Source organism: Fringilla coelebs (genome assembly GCF_963513975.1).
Source record: "Fringilla coelebs genome assembly, chromosome: 21".
Lineage (NCBI taxonomy): Eukaryota > Metazoa > Chordata > Aves > Passeriformes > Fringillidae > Fringilla > Fringilla coelebs.
The window spans coordinates 6739409-6758601 of NC_140047.1; the positions used below are offsets into that span (position 1 = coordinate 6739409).

The 19193-nt window shown below is 45.4% G+C and overlaps 1 protein-coding gene across 4 annotated transcripts in view; it reads right to left on the bottom strand.

The window, feature by feature from the left end:
• Positions 1–959: 959 nt before the first annotated feature.
• The window catches only part of DNM1 (dynamin 1), a 64991-nt gene continuing 46757 nt past the window's right edge, over positions 960–19193 (bottom strand). Inside the window, exons 16-22 of one of the 4 annotated variants that reach the window (XM_084219903.1) lie at positions 14419–14528; positions 13711–13822; positions 12547–12558; positions 11115–11285; positions 10706–10947; positions 10136–10354; positions 960–3017 (exon numbers count right to left, since the gene is read on the bottom strand). In XM_084219903.1, coding sequence (XP_084076029.1) covers positions 2948–3017; positions 10136–10354; positions 10706–10947; positions 11115–11285; positions 12547–12558; positions 13711–13822; positions 14419–14528 — 936 coding nt within the window. In that variant the 3' untranslated portion in view covers positions 960–2947. Of the gene's footprint in view, positions 3021–10135; positions 10355–10705; positions 10948–11114; positions 11286–12546; positions 12559–13694; positions 13823–14418; positions 14529–19193 lie in introns of all 4 variants that reach the window. The other 3 variants (XM_084219902.1, XM_084219904.1, XM_084219901.1) reach the window with 3 other exon arrangements.

Consider the following 19193-nt stretch of genomic DNA (forward strand, 5'->3'; position numbering starts at 1 on the left):
GCCCCCAGGGAAAGCTGATTTTTGAACTCCTTTCATTTAAATGGCAAAAGTGCTGTCAGTGTCTTCTCAGCACAAGTGATTGGGCTCCCCAGAGCATGGGGTATGTACATTCTGTACCTGTGTAAAATGGTGTATATTCCTTGCAGGGAGACTAAGCCTGTTCAGTGTTTACAGCTGCTCAGGCTGTTCATAAATCTGTACCATAACTAAAAGGGGAGGGGCTGTGATTTAAGACAGAGTATTACTGTAAAAAGAATAAATAGTTATTGGGTGTTTACTCTAGAACTGTGAAGGAGACAAGACCAGTGAAGGTCTGTGGTCTGTTGCAGAGGTGACTTAACCCTGTTACAAATTTGCTTTCTGAATAAACTTATTCAGAGGGGCACTGACTAGAGGTATTTCTTTTGCATAGACTACCTTGAAATTAGGCCAGAAAAAGAGAAGAATGAATTCTTTATTGAAAGCACCTGCCCTGACAGTGATGCTGTTTTCACTGAGCTTTCATGAATGTTTTCTGTACAGACTGCTGACAAGCCTGAGGTGGCTCTTGGCTAGCATCTCATATAATTTCTGGCTTCAGATTTGTTTTTTACCCTGACCCCTTTCAGGAGTGATTCCCAGACCTCACCTTTACTCAATGTCCACTTGCTGTGCTCCACAAGCACTACAGGCAAAAATCCCTTTTAAGAAGCAATTTGTGTGCAAACTCCCACCTTCTGTATGCCCCATCTCTGAAGCACCTCCAAACAATGCCTTCTGCACAGGGATTTACCTTTCTGCACCTGACAAGATATTTCACTCTACTGCAGCTCCTGGACACTCAGTGCTGATGCAGATCTGCTCCACCTTCCCTATCAGTGACAGCCCCTGACTGCATGTACTGCATATTAACTCTGGGGGATGAAAAGATCAGGTTACAATCAAACACAGCTTGAAAACCACCCAGAGAAAAAGCAAGAGAAAGAGAGATGGTTTTATTCTAGTCATGGAGACCTTCATTATACAGAAATGAGAGTTTATTTCATCCAATAAACAAGAGTGACAGGTAGATCACAAACTGCATCACAGCTACTACCAGCACTGAGACAGTTCACCCACAAGTCTGGGGTAATACAATAACCCAACTGCACACAGCAGAGAATTTAACAATCAGCTCAAAAACTCAACATTGGGATTTGGTTAACTTTTTGGATGTGTGTGTATATATATATGTATATAGATATTCTTTTCCTACTTAAGTATTTCCTAAAATTCACATGGAAGCACAAATGGCTTTTAACACCTGGACATATATAGATTTTTCATCTTATATATATATTTATAGATATTTATAACAGTAAAGATATGTTTCTCATTACTACAATATACTTGTTTAACTCCTTTAAGCAGCTGGGAAGGAAAAAAAAAAAACAAAACAAACCCCAAACAAAAAAAAAAAAAACAACCCAAAACCAGTTTCACTACAATCACAGCTGGTATGTGTGTGTCACAAATTACAAACAAAACAAGCCATGTGTGAGATTGGAGTCAGACCATTCCAGGACAGAACAGCTAAGAGGCAGGCAAAGAGTCTCAGAGGGAGCAGGCCTACATGTCAAATGGTGGTTTTGGGCTCTCCGGGCGGGCGGGACTGGCCTTACCCGGCCGGCTGGAGGTTAAAGACAAGAGAAACAAAGAAAAAGGGAAAGAGAAAGGGAAGGAGAAGGGGGAGAAGTAGTAAAACAATAGTTAAAATACAGAAAGAAACTAGCATCAGAACAATAGAGGATCCACAACAGAAATTTTAGAGTAATAGCACTGAAACAAGAGAACTTCAACAGCAATCAGGCCTGGAGGACAGCCTGCAACACAGGTGGTTCATTTAGCTCTGGTAGAGACATGACATCTGAGATGTACAGGGTTGATATATTTTTTAATTCTCAAGTATTTTTTTTTTAAATACACGTAGCATGAAAAGTAAAAACCAAACCTTAAGATGAGTTGTGATCAACAATGGTTACAAGTTTCCCCAAACACGTACCATCCACATGCAAGAAAAGGCTACGGAAGAAGTCACCACAGTACCCCAAAAACACTGAAAGATGTGCTTAGTTCAAAGCAGAAATATTTTCAACAAAACACCACACAGCGAACTCCCTGAAACATTTGGCTGTCCGTTTGCAAGGGGGGAGCAGCGTGTCTATTCCCCTCGCCCTGCTGGGTTCAGGAAAGTCAGCCAAAAATGGTGATGCAAGACAACTGCTGGCAGGAGCCAGCGTGCCCCCAGCAGGAATGGCCCGGCTCCAGGAGCCAGGGTGAGCAGGTCTGTGAGCTCCCTGCACGCTGAGGTGTGTGTGCTATCTCAGACTTCGCTCGGGCAGGACTGGGCTGATCCACTGATTCCCCCCTTCACTCATCTCCCTGCCTCACTTTGATATGAAGTTGATTGCACTGTTCCCAACATGAAATTTTTGCACCTTAGAAGTCAAGCTAATACACAGGACATTTAATCTGTTCCTAACGGGTGTTTTGACAGCATATTTTTGCTAAGCCACGCTTTTGTCTTAAAGTACAAGGAAAGAAAACAGCTACAGCTCAGTCCTGGGTGCTACAGCTAACTGGTGCAGGCAGGACACTTATCCAGGCTAGACTAGGCAGATGGAATTACTGGACGGACAGCCACCACTTGGACCTAAGGACGTCCTGTGGCTGATCTCTCCAAGGAGCCCGTGTACTTCAGGGATCCGTGCCACTGAATGAAGGCTACTCTATGCTCACAAAGCAATACAGGACGCACGAGCGAAGACGAAGAGCTCAATCACTAGGCTAGAGTTTTACGACACACCGGGGAGGGGTGGTGGGAGGCAGGGGTGTGGGATGGATGAGGAGTGACTGTGGCTGTGGAAGGGAGGGTGGAATGGGGAAGCCACCAGCACGGCACTCGTCGCCAGCTGTCTACAGCCTCAAGTTATAAATCTAAGAGGGACGGTTCAGCCGGTCGGATTATGGTAGGTCGAGTAGGTGAGGCGGGGCCCCTTCTGCTGTGAAAAAGCAGGAAACAAAAACAAGAGAACACACACCGTGGTTAGCACAGCAATTGCAGTCACAACCACACACGCTTCTCCACTTTGCCTGAGCCAGCAAAAGAATCCAGCCTGAGGCACAAACCCCCAGAGTGCAGCTCCACACAGGAGACTCACAGGCTTCTACTCAGCCTCACACTGGCCTTTCTGCACAGCACAGATCACCAGTAGAGCAATCCCCTGGACTGCCAGTTTTGCTTCCCTCTGAAATTTGGAAGTGCAGAGATTTACTGCCAGTAAGTAGCCTGGCTCTGGGATGAGTGGAGAAGCATGGACAACAGTGAGCTCCTGTATCAAGCACATGACATCACACAGCATGGATGGGGTCCTCTGAGACGCGCTGCTGCCAGAGGCTCTTGGCTGGTTTGGAGGAGCACCTTCTAGCCCTGCCCTCGAAGCTACTGCAGGCCTGAGATCCCTATTCTGACATGATCTTTGTTATCAGGGGCAAGGTTACAGCTTTCAGTCTTCCGGTTCTGGCACAGAGTAAATGCAGCTTCTACTTCAATAAAAGGAACTTTGGCTACTTATTCTCCATTCTGTTCCAACTCTTTTGCTGATACTTAAGCTACATAAATGGGCAGCACTTAAGTGTTTGCCCTCTGCATGGATTAAGTGTTCTAGAATCTCCTTCCTGTAAGGGACTGGGGAAAAAAACAGCCACAACAAAAACATACAAGACAACACCCCTGACATGGCTCTCAGATCATTAACTGAAATATCACTTCAGTCTCAGACTACAGGCTCTAAGAAAGCTATAAATAAAAATATGTTCTGTAAGACTGAGTCCAATCTGTGTTTTTCCTTTAAAGTATGCTCCCTGCAGTGTCTGTTACCTCAACTGCATTTTGGTGGTGTTTCATTAAGATAAATGAATTGTTCAGTACCAAGCCAGGGTAGTTTTAAGGTCCAAACTGCCTGAAATGCAAAGAGAAAAGCCAACAGTGTGTAGACCAAATGGAGGGGAAGCCCTTGCACTGATCATAGGCTGATCACCAGGTGTCACAGAATTAATGCCTCAATAATTCCACACTGATAAGATTTAGATTACAGAGAATCAACTCACTGCTAGAAGTGAGGATATTTGCACCAGTAGTCTATAACCACACTGCCACTAGAGGAGTTACACTCCTATAAATCAGGGCAAGTTCCCTCATTTAGCAAATAAACCAGAGCAACTCTCCAATCCTGTTTATTAAACCTCAGCAGAATTTACTGCTCCAGATTTATTAAGCCTCAGAGCTACATGACAGGTGGGATCTGTGCATTATCTCTAAAGGGTGCTCACGGTGTAAATGCAGCCACACCAACCCTTCGGTGGCTTCTGCTGTCACTGGAACAGCAACAGCACCCAAATTTAAACCTTACAGAACTTCAGCTCAACATATAGTGAGATGCTGTTGCATCATCATGTTAGAAGGCACTTTTGAGAAGGTGAAAGGACTGTTTGCATTTCAGGAGTTTGCACAGGTTGTGCTAAAAGCCTCTGAGGGTTCACATGAAAAAGATGCTTGAAGCCACCAGAGTATGTAAAGTGTTCTGGCAGGAGTGGCCACTTGACCCTAGCAGGATAAATAGGGCTGAAAGGAGCACAAGTAATTCACAGGTAGATGAGCTGCTTTTTGTAATGTACTTTGATTGATTTTTGCACTTATTTCTCTCAGCATTCAAAGCATTTTAAGGTATGGGGCTACTTTTTAAACTTGTAGGCTATTTCTGTTGAGGTTTTCTGGAGATGCTTGCAGAATCTGCCTGGTAAGGTTAGAAAAGGCTGAAAACTGTTTACCAACACTAAAAGGGGCAGAGAAGTCTCTCAGGCAACATTTACCCCCAAAATGCTGCTTCAGTCAGACTACATTGCTAATCAAGCCTTTTTATATCACTGAAAAGTCACTTTTCTCTGTCAGGACAAGGAACAAAGTTTTGCTCACAGGGAAGCCTGTGGCTGTCTCCAGTACATAAGAAGGAAGAGCTGAGTCCTGCCAGGAGCCCAGGGAGATGAGTTCCAGTGACTGTCACATGCTTTGAAGTCAGTTTTTCAGGCCATACCCAGAGAGAACACTGAGCTAATCCTATCTAAGAACCACTGGGCTAACAGGGAGTTCTGTTGATAAGGACCTAACAGAGGTGTGAAAATATTAAGTTTATTCCCTTGGACTGCAAAAGGTTTTGGGTATAATTTTTTGGATCATTTAGTGGTTTTTTTTTGTTTTGTTTTTAATTTTTATTTCCTTGGTGCTCTTTATGCCAGATTAAAACCAGAATGCCCCATAACAGCGAGTCCCAGAATGGGATACAGACAACAGTAAGGCTCCTTCCCAAGGTTGTTCACCCAGGATGCATGTTTCCAGGGCTGCCAGGGATGTCTGCAGTAGGCAGAATATGGGAGGAAACTGCTGATTGCTCCAACACCTCTGCAGTGTGTCAGCAATGAGGAGGGTTGACGATGACGTCCTCAAAGATGTCAATCATGAGCAATCACTGCAATGTGGCACCTCTCAGCTCTACCTGCAGTTCTGTGCAGCAGTAACAGACACCATCTACTGCAAGATGGGGGCTGCCTGAGACCCCCTGCCCCAGAACAGGGGCTTGAACTTCTGCTACTCCTATTAAAGCAGGATTTCAGCACGGCCTCCTCGCCCCCAGATCTCTCTGCCACAATCGGCAGCAAGGGAATCTGCAGGAGCTGCTGCTTCTCCACTCCTCTGTCATAAAACAACATCCACAGAGAAAGGGAGAAGGGGCCCAGAAAATCCACACCTGCCCTGTTTTGCCCTCTGTACCTCTCTGTTAATAAGGGCTGGAGGTTCCCAAGAAAAGGACTCCGGAGAATTTGCTAATGTCCCTCTTCACACCCCCACTAATATTAACAGGATGAGCAGTACACAGCACAAACCCACACCCTGCTACATCACTCAACCACTACAATGCTGCAAAATGCAGGGAGAGAGAGGACAGGGAAATGGCCTTGAGAGCACAGGAGCTCAGGGCAGAGTGTTTGAGGGACACAGATCACTACACCCTCCCTCTTGCAGAGGAGAGAAGGCAGTTTGAGTGGAAGCAGGAGAGTAACGTAGAAGGTAAAGGGTCAAGGGGAGAACAAATAAAGGGAGTTCACATCTATCTGATGATGGGACACAAGGATAAAAGGGAACATTCAATGTCAGAGTTACCCTGCACTCAGACATGGAAGTCCTGATATTAATGACCCAAACTCCTCTTGACTTCCATGAGCACTAGGGATACAGTGAGGATGGGAGCACTTCTCCAGCCAGACATTAGAATATAAGAAGAGGAGTCTGAACTATCAGCTCCCCAAGTCTCTGTCTTGATCCTAACAGAGCTGACAGACCAAATCAAAGCAGAGTTTATTCAGCTGATCTTACAGTCAGTGTGGATATAAGCCAAATGAACGACACAGAGTTTAGACCTTGCAGTCAGAGCTCATTCCCCCATCCCACCTTCTCTATTTAGAAGCAGAGAAAGGGTCCTCCAGACCTTAAATCAGGTACTGAAGCTTTCCCAGCTCCTGCAGCTCAAGCAGCTGCCCTGGCTCTGATCAGCCAGTTTTTCTGTTCAAGACTCCTCCCTTTATGAGATCCTGGCAGAGGTGGTTCATCAGACAAGGGACTCTGTTACTAACACAAGAACTGGGCAGCAGAGGAGAGCTGCAGAGCAGTGCTGGAGGATGGGCACACAGTGACTCATGCATCGCAGCGAGAGTGCGGAACCTACCGTGGCTGCCAGTCCTCAGGGGTCACTGATAGTGATTCTGAAAGACAACATGAAATCAACATGGCAGTTCAGACAGTTCAAGGCAGAGGCCACACAGACTGTCAGGAAGGTGGAACAGACAGACAGGCGCTTGCACAGACACAGCCACACGTCCCCCTCCAAACACAGCATGAGTAGGGGGACTGCAAACACACAGAAAACACTCATGGCCTCATCTCTGCACACATCCAGACCCTGTTGTGCACAGGGGTGCATCAAAACCCATCCATCTGTCCACACACCTACTGGCTGCTGCTCACTCACCCAAGCTCCTCACATCCAGGCTGATGCTCACCAGTGTCATAACCAGGATTCAGCACCCACCAGCTGGGCTAGTCTCTCTCTGAGAACTCCTACCTTCTGACTAAATTAAATGTTTAAGAAAGAGCTCAGGAAAGAGGGAGATAACATAGTCCTGAGCACCACCTCAAACAGCACAAAGCAGGTGGAGGCTTTTCTGAAGGCCATAAATCATGAAATCAGCTACTCTGACCTCCTGAATAATTCAGGTCATACAGCTGTGAGGCCTTAGAAAGGTTTGGGTTGGAAGGGACCTTAAAGCTCATCTAGTTCCAACCCCTGGCCGTGGGCATGGACATTGGCCACTAAATCACTAAGGAGATAATCTGTCCCTTGAAACTGTGTGTCCAAGAACCCTTTGGGAGTTCCAGTGATGTGCCCCATTGTACTGAGCAGCACAACAGCCAGTGAGAGCCATCCCTGCCAGGAGGCAATCCCAGACCCATACCCTTGTGATACCAAAGAATGGAAAACACCTTTGTACCTTCAACACATTTTTCCAATGGTTGAGTCATTCACGCTGAAATTTTCTTAATTCTCCTTCAAGGTCTTCTACCTACAGGTTCTATCAAACTATTTTAAACTAAAGAGCCTAAATACATGAGGGAATACCTTCAAAGATTTCTTTCCCAGGTCAAATCCTAAATGCAGTCCACTGCACACTGATAGGATCTTGGATGGTTTGTAACTTTCAGCTCCCAAAATTGGAGCTATATCTGTCCATATGGATTTCCACAGTAAACTGAATAAATGCTAAGCACAGAAGCAGGATGCTAAGTCTTAAGTGTCCTTAATTATATGCAGGAAAATCTTTCTGTGCAAAAAAATGTACCATGTGGTGATTACATGTGAAAATGTGTTCATACACTTATGTTTATGAAAAAGGAGTAGCATGACACTTGTGTAAGTCCATCATTCATAAAATCAGATGCTCAAACCAGAGGCACAAAACTACCAAACATCTACACAGGCACCAATGAGCACACAAAGCACACCCAGCCACCACCACCACCCATTTGAGCTCACTCCACACCACCAAACTCCTCCACCAAAGCTCACTGGTGCTGAACACAAGAGCTTTGTTCCTCTCTCACACACACTGCACAGCCCGGTTAGCAAGGGAAAGATGGGTATTAAAAAAGCAACAATGGAGATGGCATTCGTTCACCCATGGCAGAAGGACCCGAGTCCAAGTGCTAGCAGGGAACATTCTTATTCTATATACAGGAGAGGAAGAGAAAGAGTCCCTTGTCATTGGAAATTCTCCATTCATCAGTGAACTCAAATGACAAGCTGGTATCAGGATCCGGAGGAGTCTATGAACAACTGGAAGAATCAGAGAGGGGGATCAGAGAATGAGCATCACACTTCATGGCTTCTGGAATTACATTCTCAACTCCAGATCAGGGCAGTCAGTAGCATGCAATCCAACCTACCATCTCTCCTAAACCAAGGGGTTGCTCAGCCAAGCATGAAACTCTTTCCTCCTCTGCTCCAGTGCTGTTTTCCTACCTTTCCCTAAACCCTTGTACTCATGCAAAAGGCAGAAAAGCCATTAAGATAAGCTATGACAGATTTCTTTAAAAAAAGGCCAATTCATTTCAGCCCATTTGGGGAATCCTATCATGATGGCCAGGTATATAGAATATTTTTCATGAGTGAAGAAATGGAACTGAGTGAAAGGAGGAAAATGGAGACATAAAGAAGCATAAGTATACTGAAAACAAAACCACAAAGTAACAGTATATGGAAAGGCAGGGTCACAAGAAGCAGGAGCCAAAATACACAGTAGAAGCATGCTGACATCCATAGGTGCCTCCACAGTCTCCAGGGCAACACTGAGGTATGTATGTGAGGACAAGTAACTGTGGGAGCTGCATCAAGGTGCATAGGAAGGACTGGGGCAAAGGCACCAAGAAAGTAAAACCATTTGCATACAACAGAGTCAGAAATTGGTCTATAAAGCTGTCTGGAGTCATCCACCTCTGGGCTGGCTGCAGCCTGGCAGAGAACACCTCCCTCCAAACAGGCAGCACCAAATATGAGCTGGGCATTACTGCAGGAGGAATACTGAACCCACTCCACCATACACAATCCCCAGCCACTGACAGCTTGGTGTTTCCACAGAAAATGGCAAAGTTTCAGACCTGTGCCACCAGCACCCACTGGAGAGGTGTTTTCCACAAGGGAAGTGCTCCCTCTGTCATGTCACTGGGGAGCTTCTGGTTATGTTTGTTCTTTACACTGCAATTACCTCCTCTTCCTCAAGGGAAACTAAGTACCCAACATAAAAAGCATTCCTGGTTCCAGACTGCTTCCCAAGTCCTGTTCAGGAACACATACTCAGCTGCACCAGGATAATCCCTTATTACTATGTTGAAGTGTGTTTGAAGTGACTGAACAGGAAAGGAAATGTGTTTCCTAATGGGAAAGCAAAGCTGTGTGATTTGAACCCTCTAGACTGGAAAATACTGAAGTTGATTACACAAGCAACAAAATTGCCTAAGAATTCATTTCCCTGCCAGCGATCCTGTGATACTCTCCTAGCCAGAAAGCAACTGAACAGCTTTGAAGGTCTTCCAACTCACCTTGAAGAACTCTGGGCCAAGAGAAAAGGGCAACTTCAGACTTTGGGGAGCCCTACACAGAGGGGAATCTCACGCCAGTCCTGTGATTTATGTGGTGACTACAGGCATTGGTACAATTGCTGTAAACCCTGGGTTCAAGGTTTTCTCCCACATTCTTTAGAGAGAGGCTTGTAGAGAGAAACAGCTGCCCCTCTGTTTCTGAGAGCTGCCTTGGCATTGCCTTATCCATACAATGGAATCCCAGAGGACAACGATGCTCCTGCCTCTGGATCCAATTCAAATATCCAAAGGCTCTACCCCCACCATGCACTCCATTCTCCTCCTACGGCCCAGGCAGGCCAAGTGGTGCCAGGGCTCCAACCCAAAAGCAGAACATACTCCACCTGCATGGAGCAGTGTTTCAGGACTTACCTGGGAACACCAGGAGGAGCACGATTAGGCCGAGAAGGAACCTGAGGTGGGGGCCCGAAGGGATCAGGAGAGGCACCTGGCCTGGAGGGCACAGGGGGGGCACCACCCAGGGTGGAGCCACCAGCAGGAGGTGGCCCAGGAGCTGGTCCGCGAGACCCAGGTCTGGCGGGGGGCACTGCAGGAGCTCTCCTCTGCGGCGTGGGGCTGGATGTGGGGGACCTGCCAAACAAACAAAGGCATTCAACTGCAGCAACAGCTCTGGGATGCCTCTGTCACCACAGGCACCACTCTGCCTTCAGTATTTCTCTCTTTAGCTTCACTTTACACACCACCCTTTGGCTTTCAAGGACCACACCAGGCTGCTTTCAAAGCTACGTCAGCCCCATCCAACCCAAGCAGAACATCTCAACATCTCTGTAAAGATGTCCTAGGAGCCTGCCAGCAGAAATACCCAGGACTCTTCATCCACAGGAAGAAGAGGAGGACTCCCTGTGTCAGCGGGAGGCCCCAGCAAGGCACTGAAGAGGCGTCAGGCAGGTCTGCGGGGCTCTCCCCCTGAGCCTCTGGTACCTGCGTCCGGACGGTACGCTCTGCACCTGCAGCCAGGAGTCGTCCACCGGTGGGGGCATGGGGGTGCTGATGGTGCTGGTGTTGATGTCCCCGATGATGTTGAGGGCCTCCTTCAGGGCGTGGTACATGCGCAGCATTTCGTCGCGGCGCTGCGCCTGCTCCGCCGACTCCTCCATCAGCGTGTTCTGGTCGCCACAGGAGTACAGGTTTGCCAGCAGCTCTGAATGGATGAAGTCCTTGGTCTGTAAGTGAGCAGAGAATCAGTTTTCACCATCTCTCCCCAAAACACTCTATTCTGTTCCCACCTCTTCCTTTCAAGCTGCCTTCTGTTTTTCTTCATTCTTTTCCTCCCTCCCTATTTTTCTCTTTCTGCCTCTCCCACCTCCATTGACCACAGCGAGATAAGTACATTGTTTATCATGAGGTGCATGATTGTCTTCGGCATGAGGTCTCTGATGGTTTTGTTGACAATTGCCATGTAGGAATCCACCAGGTTCCTGATCGTTTCCACTTGTCTCTCCAGCTGAGGATCCATGGAGTGCATGAAACTATCTCCTCCATTCTCCTCTGCTTCACTGGCCTGCAGAAAAAAAAAGGAGAAACATACTGGTTTTTCAAATGTAACATAAAATTGGCTTTTCATGAGAGCTAAGAGAAGAGTAGAAGGGAACAGGCAGGAAGTGCATGCAATAAATAAAATTTATTTAAACTTACATTTTGAGCTGTGATTGTCAATGCACAACTCAGTTTGTACAGACTTCTCCAGCTCAGATCTGAGAAATTTTAGCAATAAAGCTGCTCTCTTAGTAGAAAGTTATTAAGAAAAGGTGAAAGGCAACAGGGACTCCTGACACATGTTCAGAGGTTATGGCTCTGGTGCATCTCAAAGCTGTATTATTACTTCTTAATGTTTACAGCTTCCTGAAAGGTTCTTCATTTGATCTGGGTTTTCCATGACCAGAGTCAATTAAAACCAAGAATCATTCACCATAAATTAAGTCTCACAGGCTCTCTGCCATGCTGCATCTTTGTCCTCATTATACAAATGAGAAAACAGATACAGAGAAGTGAAACAACTGCTCCTCTACTGACCACAAGTAGATGGAATAAGCTAGAAAACTTTCCTATCACTTCAACTGCAACTCCTGCATCATAAGTTATAGTTATCTTTTCTTTCACACCAAGCAGATGAATCTCCTCCTGTTTGTCTGAAGTACATTGTTTATTCTGTAAGGTAGAACCTGGACTGTGCTGTTTGACAGCAAGCAATCTCCAAGGCCACTCCATTTGGGATCAATTTCAAAGTATTGAAGCATGAAAGAACTGCTGCCTTCCTCAATGTTTATTTTAAAAAAAGCCCCGTGATTGTGTAATGAAACATCTTTGTTTTAAACAGCCCTAGTCTGAACAATTTGCCATGTAGGAAATGGCTTCTCTTTTGTTTTGGGGAACAAAATATATGAGAAAGGGCAAATTTTTTTGTTCATTTGAGCTTTTGCTGAGAAGATCTTACATAATGAAGGAATGCAAGGTCTCAGTGTGAAACAAAGTAAAGGAAGTGGATGTCAAATGGGACAACTTAAAAAAAAGTGAGGGTAAAAAAAAAACCAAAAAGAAGCTTGCACCAAGATTCTGAAGTCATACAAAAAGGGAGGAATAAAAAGAAAAAAGGAAAACTCAAACCAAGAACAGAAACAGACAGCAGGAATCCAGCAGAGGGTACAAAGAGGGAGAAGAAGCAAATGCCTCTCAGGAAATCGTGACAAAAGGAGAAAAAAAAATGACAGAGCTATCTGGTGAGAGCCCCAGGGGGCAACACAGGCAGAGGGGGTCAGACTTACTTTGTCCTTGTCCTGGCAGGCCAGTTTGAGCATACATGGAAAAAATTAAAACAAAAAGGGACAAAAAAATAAAAAGTGACTTTTAGTTGGTCTCAGAATTTGGAGAAGGTCCCAAAATAGCACTGACAAGCAAAAGACCAATCCCACTAAAAATATATCAGTACCTCTATTGCCCTAGAAGGGGAACAAGTGAACTGTTTAGCTAAACTGAAAAGTGGGATGCTCTGCAAAGGAAACCATATTGTTAGCAACAAAGGACAACTTTCTTACCTGCAGGGGCCACTGCCATTCCTTACAGGGGTTTTCAGACAGGGACCAGGGTTCCCATGTCACACCCCTCCACTTGCACAGCAACAGGTGCCAATGGCCACTGTGGTTAAGAGAACCAGTCTGGTTCAAAGCTAATCTGAAGTCATGTCAATGTTAAAGCCAAGTCCCTAACCCTCCTTTTAAAATCTCTTATCAGTTTGTTAGGAAATGCTTTAAGGCAGAACCAGCAATATTCAAGTGTAACAGGACAGAATGCAAGAAATCTATTAGAAGCAACAAATACAAACAGAAAAGCAATTACCACTTTTCTAATGGGAAAACTATTTATAGTGCTTCCTCTCAGAGAGGAACAGGAAAGGCTTTGAACAGAAACAAATACCACAATTGCCTAGAAGATACTTTTAAAGCACAAAATAATGCTGACAATAAGTGCTGTGGGACAAGGAGAAGGGAAGAGATAAGAATTCTTGCTAAAGGAGCATATTAGAGTATCCACAAAGCAAAATTCGATGAACATCCCTCCCTAATTAGTTGGAGGAAGGAAAGTTGGAGAACAACTGCTAAGTCAGGAAGTTCCTAATATGGCTGTACAGAGTTACCAGAAAGGAATGGTGCCTTTGCTCAGTGGATACCATACCAGTTAAAAGTCACAGTAGTTAAATGTCACTCTTATATTGTGAATTTAATGTCCACAAAACAAGGCAGCTAAAGGGATTTATTATCTTCCCTTTGAAGCTGCTAGTTACTTTATCTCAAGCTTCCCTAATGGAAGCACCAGAAAGAATTCTCAGACAAAACCTTCACAGACTTATTTTAAACACAAGAAGATGGAGCCATCCTTCTCAAGACACATGCTGTGCTCCTCCTTATCCCATTACTGTGGCTGTCACTTACCCCAACACGCTCTGGGTAGACTCCTGCCCGGAGGAAGGATGCCTTCCAGCTGTCCACCTCCTCCTGGGTCTCACAGGCCAGCTCCAGCTGCCGGTAGTCCTTGTAAACATTCCTGACAGGAAGACACATATTTTATTATTGTCTCTCTCAACTCAGAAATCTGCCCATATTTGACAAAGAATCAATGACTAGGGAATCCTTCTGTCATTTTAATACAGAGACCAGAGACACTTGGTCCCTTGCTAGGAACCTCATGATGACCCTGAAAAAGGAATTTTTTTTTAAAATCAAGTTTGATTGCTGTCAAATCAGTTCTATGTTTCAACAAGGCCTGAAAAGATTCACTTTTCAATTCTGCTTGCTGCTGGACTCCTCCACCCATCTCAAGTCCTATGGATTTCCCTAATCACTCACCAAGAACATTGTGATTACAGATATATATCCCAGCCACAGGCAGACCGAGGCAACCACACCAAAAGGCTGAAAGGTTAAGTTCACACCACAAGCCATGCACTGGCAAACAAAAGGAAAATCATATAAATCTGCAAGATCTGAAGGAGTGAAGTTAAATCCTCCTATCTCCTCCAAAAGTGGCTGTCCTGAAAGGACACTCACATCTTTCCTGGATACCTAACACACTCATCCCTACTCTGTTACAGAAATCCTGTCCCTGGCTCCAGCATCTTGCTGTGCTGAGATGGAGCATACCTCTGTTCAGTGTTGAAGAGAGCAAAGATGTGCTTGCTGGACATGAACCCCTTCTCCACATCTCGCAGTTTCAGGTTATCCACTGGTAACATGTACTTCTTCTCCTTCTCCTGAAAAGGGAATGAGGAACAAGTCACTCCCTGCTCCAGGGGCACCTCTGCTCTGCCAGCACAAAGTATCAGCAACAGGGCCCCACAGCAACAGAGAGGCATTTTCAGACCCAGGTCCTCTGTTTCCTTGAGTCTGTGAGAGAAGGGGAAATCTGGAAACAAGAGTTTGTCCTTCCCAACAGCTCTTGTGATGTAGCCCAACAACCCTGTCCCACTGACTCCTCCAGGACCAGACACCAGCAGAGCAATGTCCAACTTTCCCAGGTTGTGCTCAGCACTGTGGTCCCACTCTTAGCAAAGGGGTCAATCCAGGTTCAGGAAAAGCCAGGGATATAATAGAAAAGCTGGCTTGATACAAAAGTTAAGTGTCAATAAACCTTGATGTTAAATATTATGTTAAAGATCTGGTTTGTTTATATATATATATATATATATATATATATCAAATTTACCTCTTCAGAAAATTGACTTGCTGTAACCCCTGTTTAGTCTCAAATCTGGATCTACAGCAAATTAATAAAACTGAATGTGCTTTCAGGCCGTCATTTGGAGCATCCTTTTCCAGCTGGGAATTATACCTCAGCATAACAAGAGAGGGAGCCCTCACACTGGTCTCAGAAATGCAGAATGCAGCTATCCAAGACTAAACCAAACCCAGAGCATCCTCCCATGTGCAAAGCAAGCATGTGAGACTCTTCCCTTGTGAGATCTTGTCTGTAGACTTTTCTTGGCTAGAAACAACATGATCAGGCTTGGGGGAAACAGGAAAACAAACCTGGTCAGTGAAGAGAGATCCTGAAGAGCTGACCAGGAAGGAAGGGCAGGGCACAGGAGCAGGTACAAATGACAAAGCTGCTGAGCTCTTACACCCAGACAATTTCAAGTCCAGGCTAACATCCTCTTAAGCTTCAGCTAAATTGACTTGAGTTTGTTAAGGATACCAGCACCTCACAGTACGGAGATATTCCAAAGATCAAACTGTACCAGTTCATCATTAATCATATGCAACAGGAATACCCCCAAAAACAGCACCCAGAAAACAGAAGAGATCACTTGGGCTGCTTCCAGACTCCCTTCCAAAATTGCCAGGCCATGAAAACAAGAGAATTCCTCCAAGTAAATTTCCCTGCACTTTCTAATACTGCTGATCAGCTTCAATTAGATGTGGGCAGGCTTTCTTCTAAAGGGATATCTGTCAGCCACGTGCTGCTCTCAGAGCTACTCAGACTGCAGACTCGGTGAGCCACAAAGAACTCACAGTTTGCCATTACTCTGGGTTATCATTGTGCTGACTGAGGCTGAGCTAGTGACCTAGAAGAGAACAACCCAACTGCTGAGTCCCAGGCAGAGTCAGACCATCCCCACTGCAGCCTCACTTAACTGGAACTCCCTGCGTTCACTCCACAGTCCCTGGGCCAGTAAAAAAACCCACTAACTACCCCCCACATCCCCCCTAAAAACCCAACAAAAAACCAAAATCAACAAAACAAAACAAACAACAAAAAACCCAAACAAAAAAACCCTGCAAACAAACAAAAAAACCCAAACCACCAAAAAAAAGAAAAAAAAACCACAAAAAAACTACTCAACAAAATACAACAAAAACTGCTGATGTTAAAGACGTCTGAGGAAAACCTTCTGCATTAGGCCCACATAATTCCATAAAAGTCTTGCAATGGTGTCATTCTTCAGGAAAAAATGTCCAAAAGTAAGGGAATTCCGTGTCCCTGATATGGAAACAACACACTCTTTGCCAGAGTTTCAACTTTCACCCATTCCAAGCTCTCAGACAAATGCTGCCACGTGATCAAGACAGCACTATCTCCACATGCTGATCTTGCCACAGACAAGAGAAGACAAAATATCTGCCTGCCAGCACAACTTATCAGTCCTCAAGGTGGAGGTAGCAAGAGCAATCAAGTGGGGGACATGGGCACAAGACAAGGAGCCCCCAGGCCAGGCAAGCTGCAGTGAGCCCCTGCTGCTCCCCCTCTCCCTACACCTCCCCCTTCCCAGTCCCCCACTTCAGCCTTTCCAGCTTCTCAGTTTTCAACCCAGCCTGTTTTATATCAACAATCTGACTTCATTTCCTGAATGCAGAGACAGGAAAGTGTGGAATGAGCTGCCAAGGGCTGAGCCTCTCCAAACTTTGGCTGAGCACTCTGCCCATACGTTAGCAATCTGGCAGGGTGTGCTATGGCTGAGCAGCATCCTGGCCAAGAGGGGAAAAGGGCTTCTCTCTCTCTAGCTTTCCACTCTTGGAGTCAGGAGGGAGAAGAAGGAAGAGGCAGCAGAAATGGGAAAGTAGTTTGTGAAATCCTATATTCAAAGTCCTCATTATGATCCCAAGAGGCTCATATAGCCCTTCATCAATAAGGAGAAGAAAAAAAAAATTGGGCAGAACTGACCCTCAGCAGCAGAGAATGTGTTCTATAAAATGTGCTCCTTGGCAGTGAGTTCATCTGTAGAGCCACGAGGCCAAGGGGAGGAGTGGCAGAGGCAGAGACCCTCAGACTGTACAAAACAGAAGATGGTGCTCAGTGCTGGCTTGGGAATATTGTAAGCACAGGGTAACCACCCCTCATCAGGGCTGCTGCTCCCTCCAGGAGTCTCAGCCTGCATGAAGAGCTGCAGAAAGATGACTGCAAGCTCCTTGCAGAGGAGGAGAAGTGCCAGAGGATTCTTCCCCCGCCCCCAGCACAGTGCAGAATACAGCCATAAGGCTCTGTACTCTGCATCTACCAGGGAAAGAAAATACACATGGCCAGGAAACCAAGCAGGATCCATGAGCCATTCCAGTTGTGGGGTGGCAAGCACAATAACTGCAGGAAAAAAGTGATTCTGTAGTTGCAGCCTGATGTTCCACTGTCCTTTATTGTTGCTACACATCTCCTTATGGTGGCTAAATCCTAGAGGTGGGTTTTGACCAGATATAGCAATAATCTGCACTGTCATCTGAATTACTTGTTGCTAAACTGTAGGTAATAAGCTGCAAGAAGTTCACAGAATTCAGCAGGCAGCAAGCCAACCTGACTATAAGCATTCCCTCCACTCACCTGGACTGCCTCAGCAGCAAAGTAAATTTTCCTGCTCTTGGATACATGCAAAATGAAGCTGACAGATGCATGTGTGGGCTCCCTAAGGTTGGAAATTGGCACTCACAGCACAAGAAAGTAATTGGCAGAATTATCAGATCTCAGTTTGCATTTGGAGCATAAATAAACTAATTAAAGGTTTCCCTGTAGCTGTTATGACAAACACCTTCTTCTGCACAGAGACAAAGGTCTGTGGATATGGGAGAAGACATTGCCATTGTTTTAATTGGGGGCTGTGTGAAATTAGGAGAAATTCATCTTGCTTAAAACCTCAATCTCCCTTCCCTCCTGTAAGATGTAAAGTATTACAGGTAAACAAACCTGCCCCAGAGATGCCTGGAGTTTCAGTAAAATTGTTTCTGTTAAACACATGCACGGCATTTTGGGAACTCCAGTAATAAAACTCTACTCCAATGGAGAAACATTAACATCATAATTTATAACAAACACACTGCACAAATACATGCACACTAAAAGATTATTAGGAAAAAGCCTCTGAAAAACAATTTGGAATATTTGAAAGCAAGTGAGCTGAGCTTTTCAAGCTGAACCAACCCCTTCACTCCCCCAAACAAGATGTTACCAATTGCTTTCTGCTTCTTGTCTTAGCAAGCAGAAGAGCTGAATTTGTGTGATGTGATTCCTCCAGGAAGCCCTGGTCATCCCACTACATACACACATCTTGAGACCGTGTTTCCCAGACACAGCCCACCTGTGTCACTTTTGCCCTCAGAGCATAATTTATAGGAATGATTCCTCCCACAAGCTGCAGAGCAGCTGTAATGGCGTGTTTACATCAGAAAGTTGCCTTGCTTTAACTTAAACAAGGCAACTTAACTTAAACTTTAACTTAACTTAACATCCTAAGATTTTAAGCTGATTTAGTTCAAAAGCCCTGTAGAAACTAGACCTGGACTCGTATGATTAATCACAACCATTACTGTTGGCTTAGTGAGCACAGCAATGGTAATTAACTCACCTGCACTAAAGATTTTTATTCACATCAGCAAGAAGAATTAGTAGATTTAAACCTGCAGCCAAGTGCAACCCTAGGAAGCCATCAGGGGGTTTATGAAGAAGCAGAGGCAGAAGCCTGAGTTGCTTGAGAGAGGCTATAGTGCCCAAAATTTGACTGTCACAACCCCCTTAATGCCACAGCAATGCCCATCAGCCTTCACAAAGGACAACCAGGCACTTCTCCCCAATCCCCTTGTGCCAGGGCAGGGATGAACCATGCCAGAGTATCTGACTTTTTTTGCTAAGGTAAGGCACAGAGAGACACATGAAGTGTTTCACAGCCCTGAAAAAGGGTAGGTTACACCTCCCCAGTGCACCTCACCCAGTGCCAAGATGGGAGCTCCAAGTGTTCACATTTTTGGTCACAAGTTTTAACCATCCGCACCAGGAGAATGAATCCTAGAAGGGAGACATATGAATGAAGTCCCCTTTATCACTGCAGCACAGGGAGAGGGAGCAAATCCTGTGGGCAGGGACTAACATCTGGAATCACTAGATGAGAGCCAGGCGTCACAGAAAGCGACAGCATTCCTCAAGTTTCCATGCAGGGTAG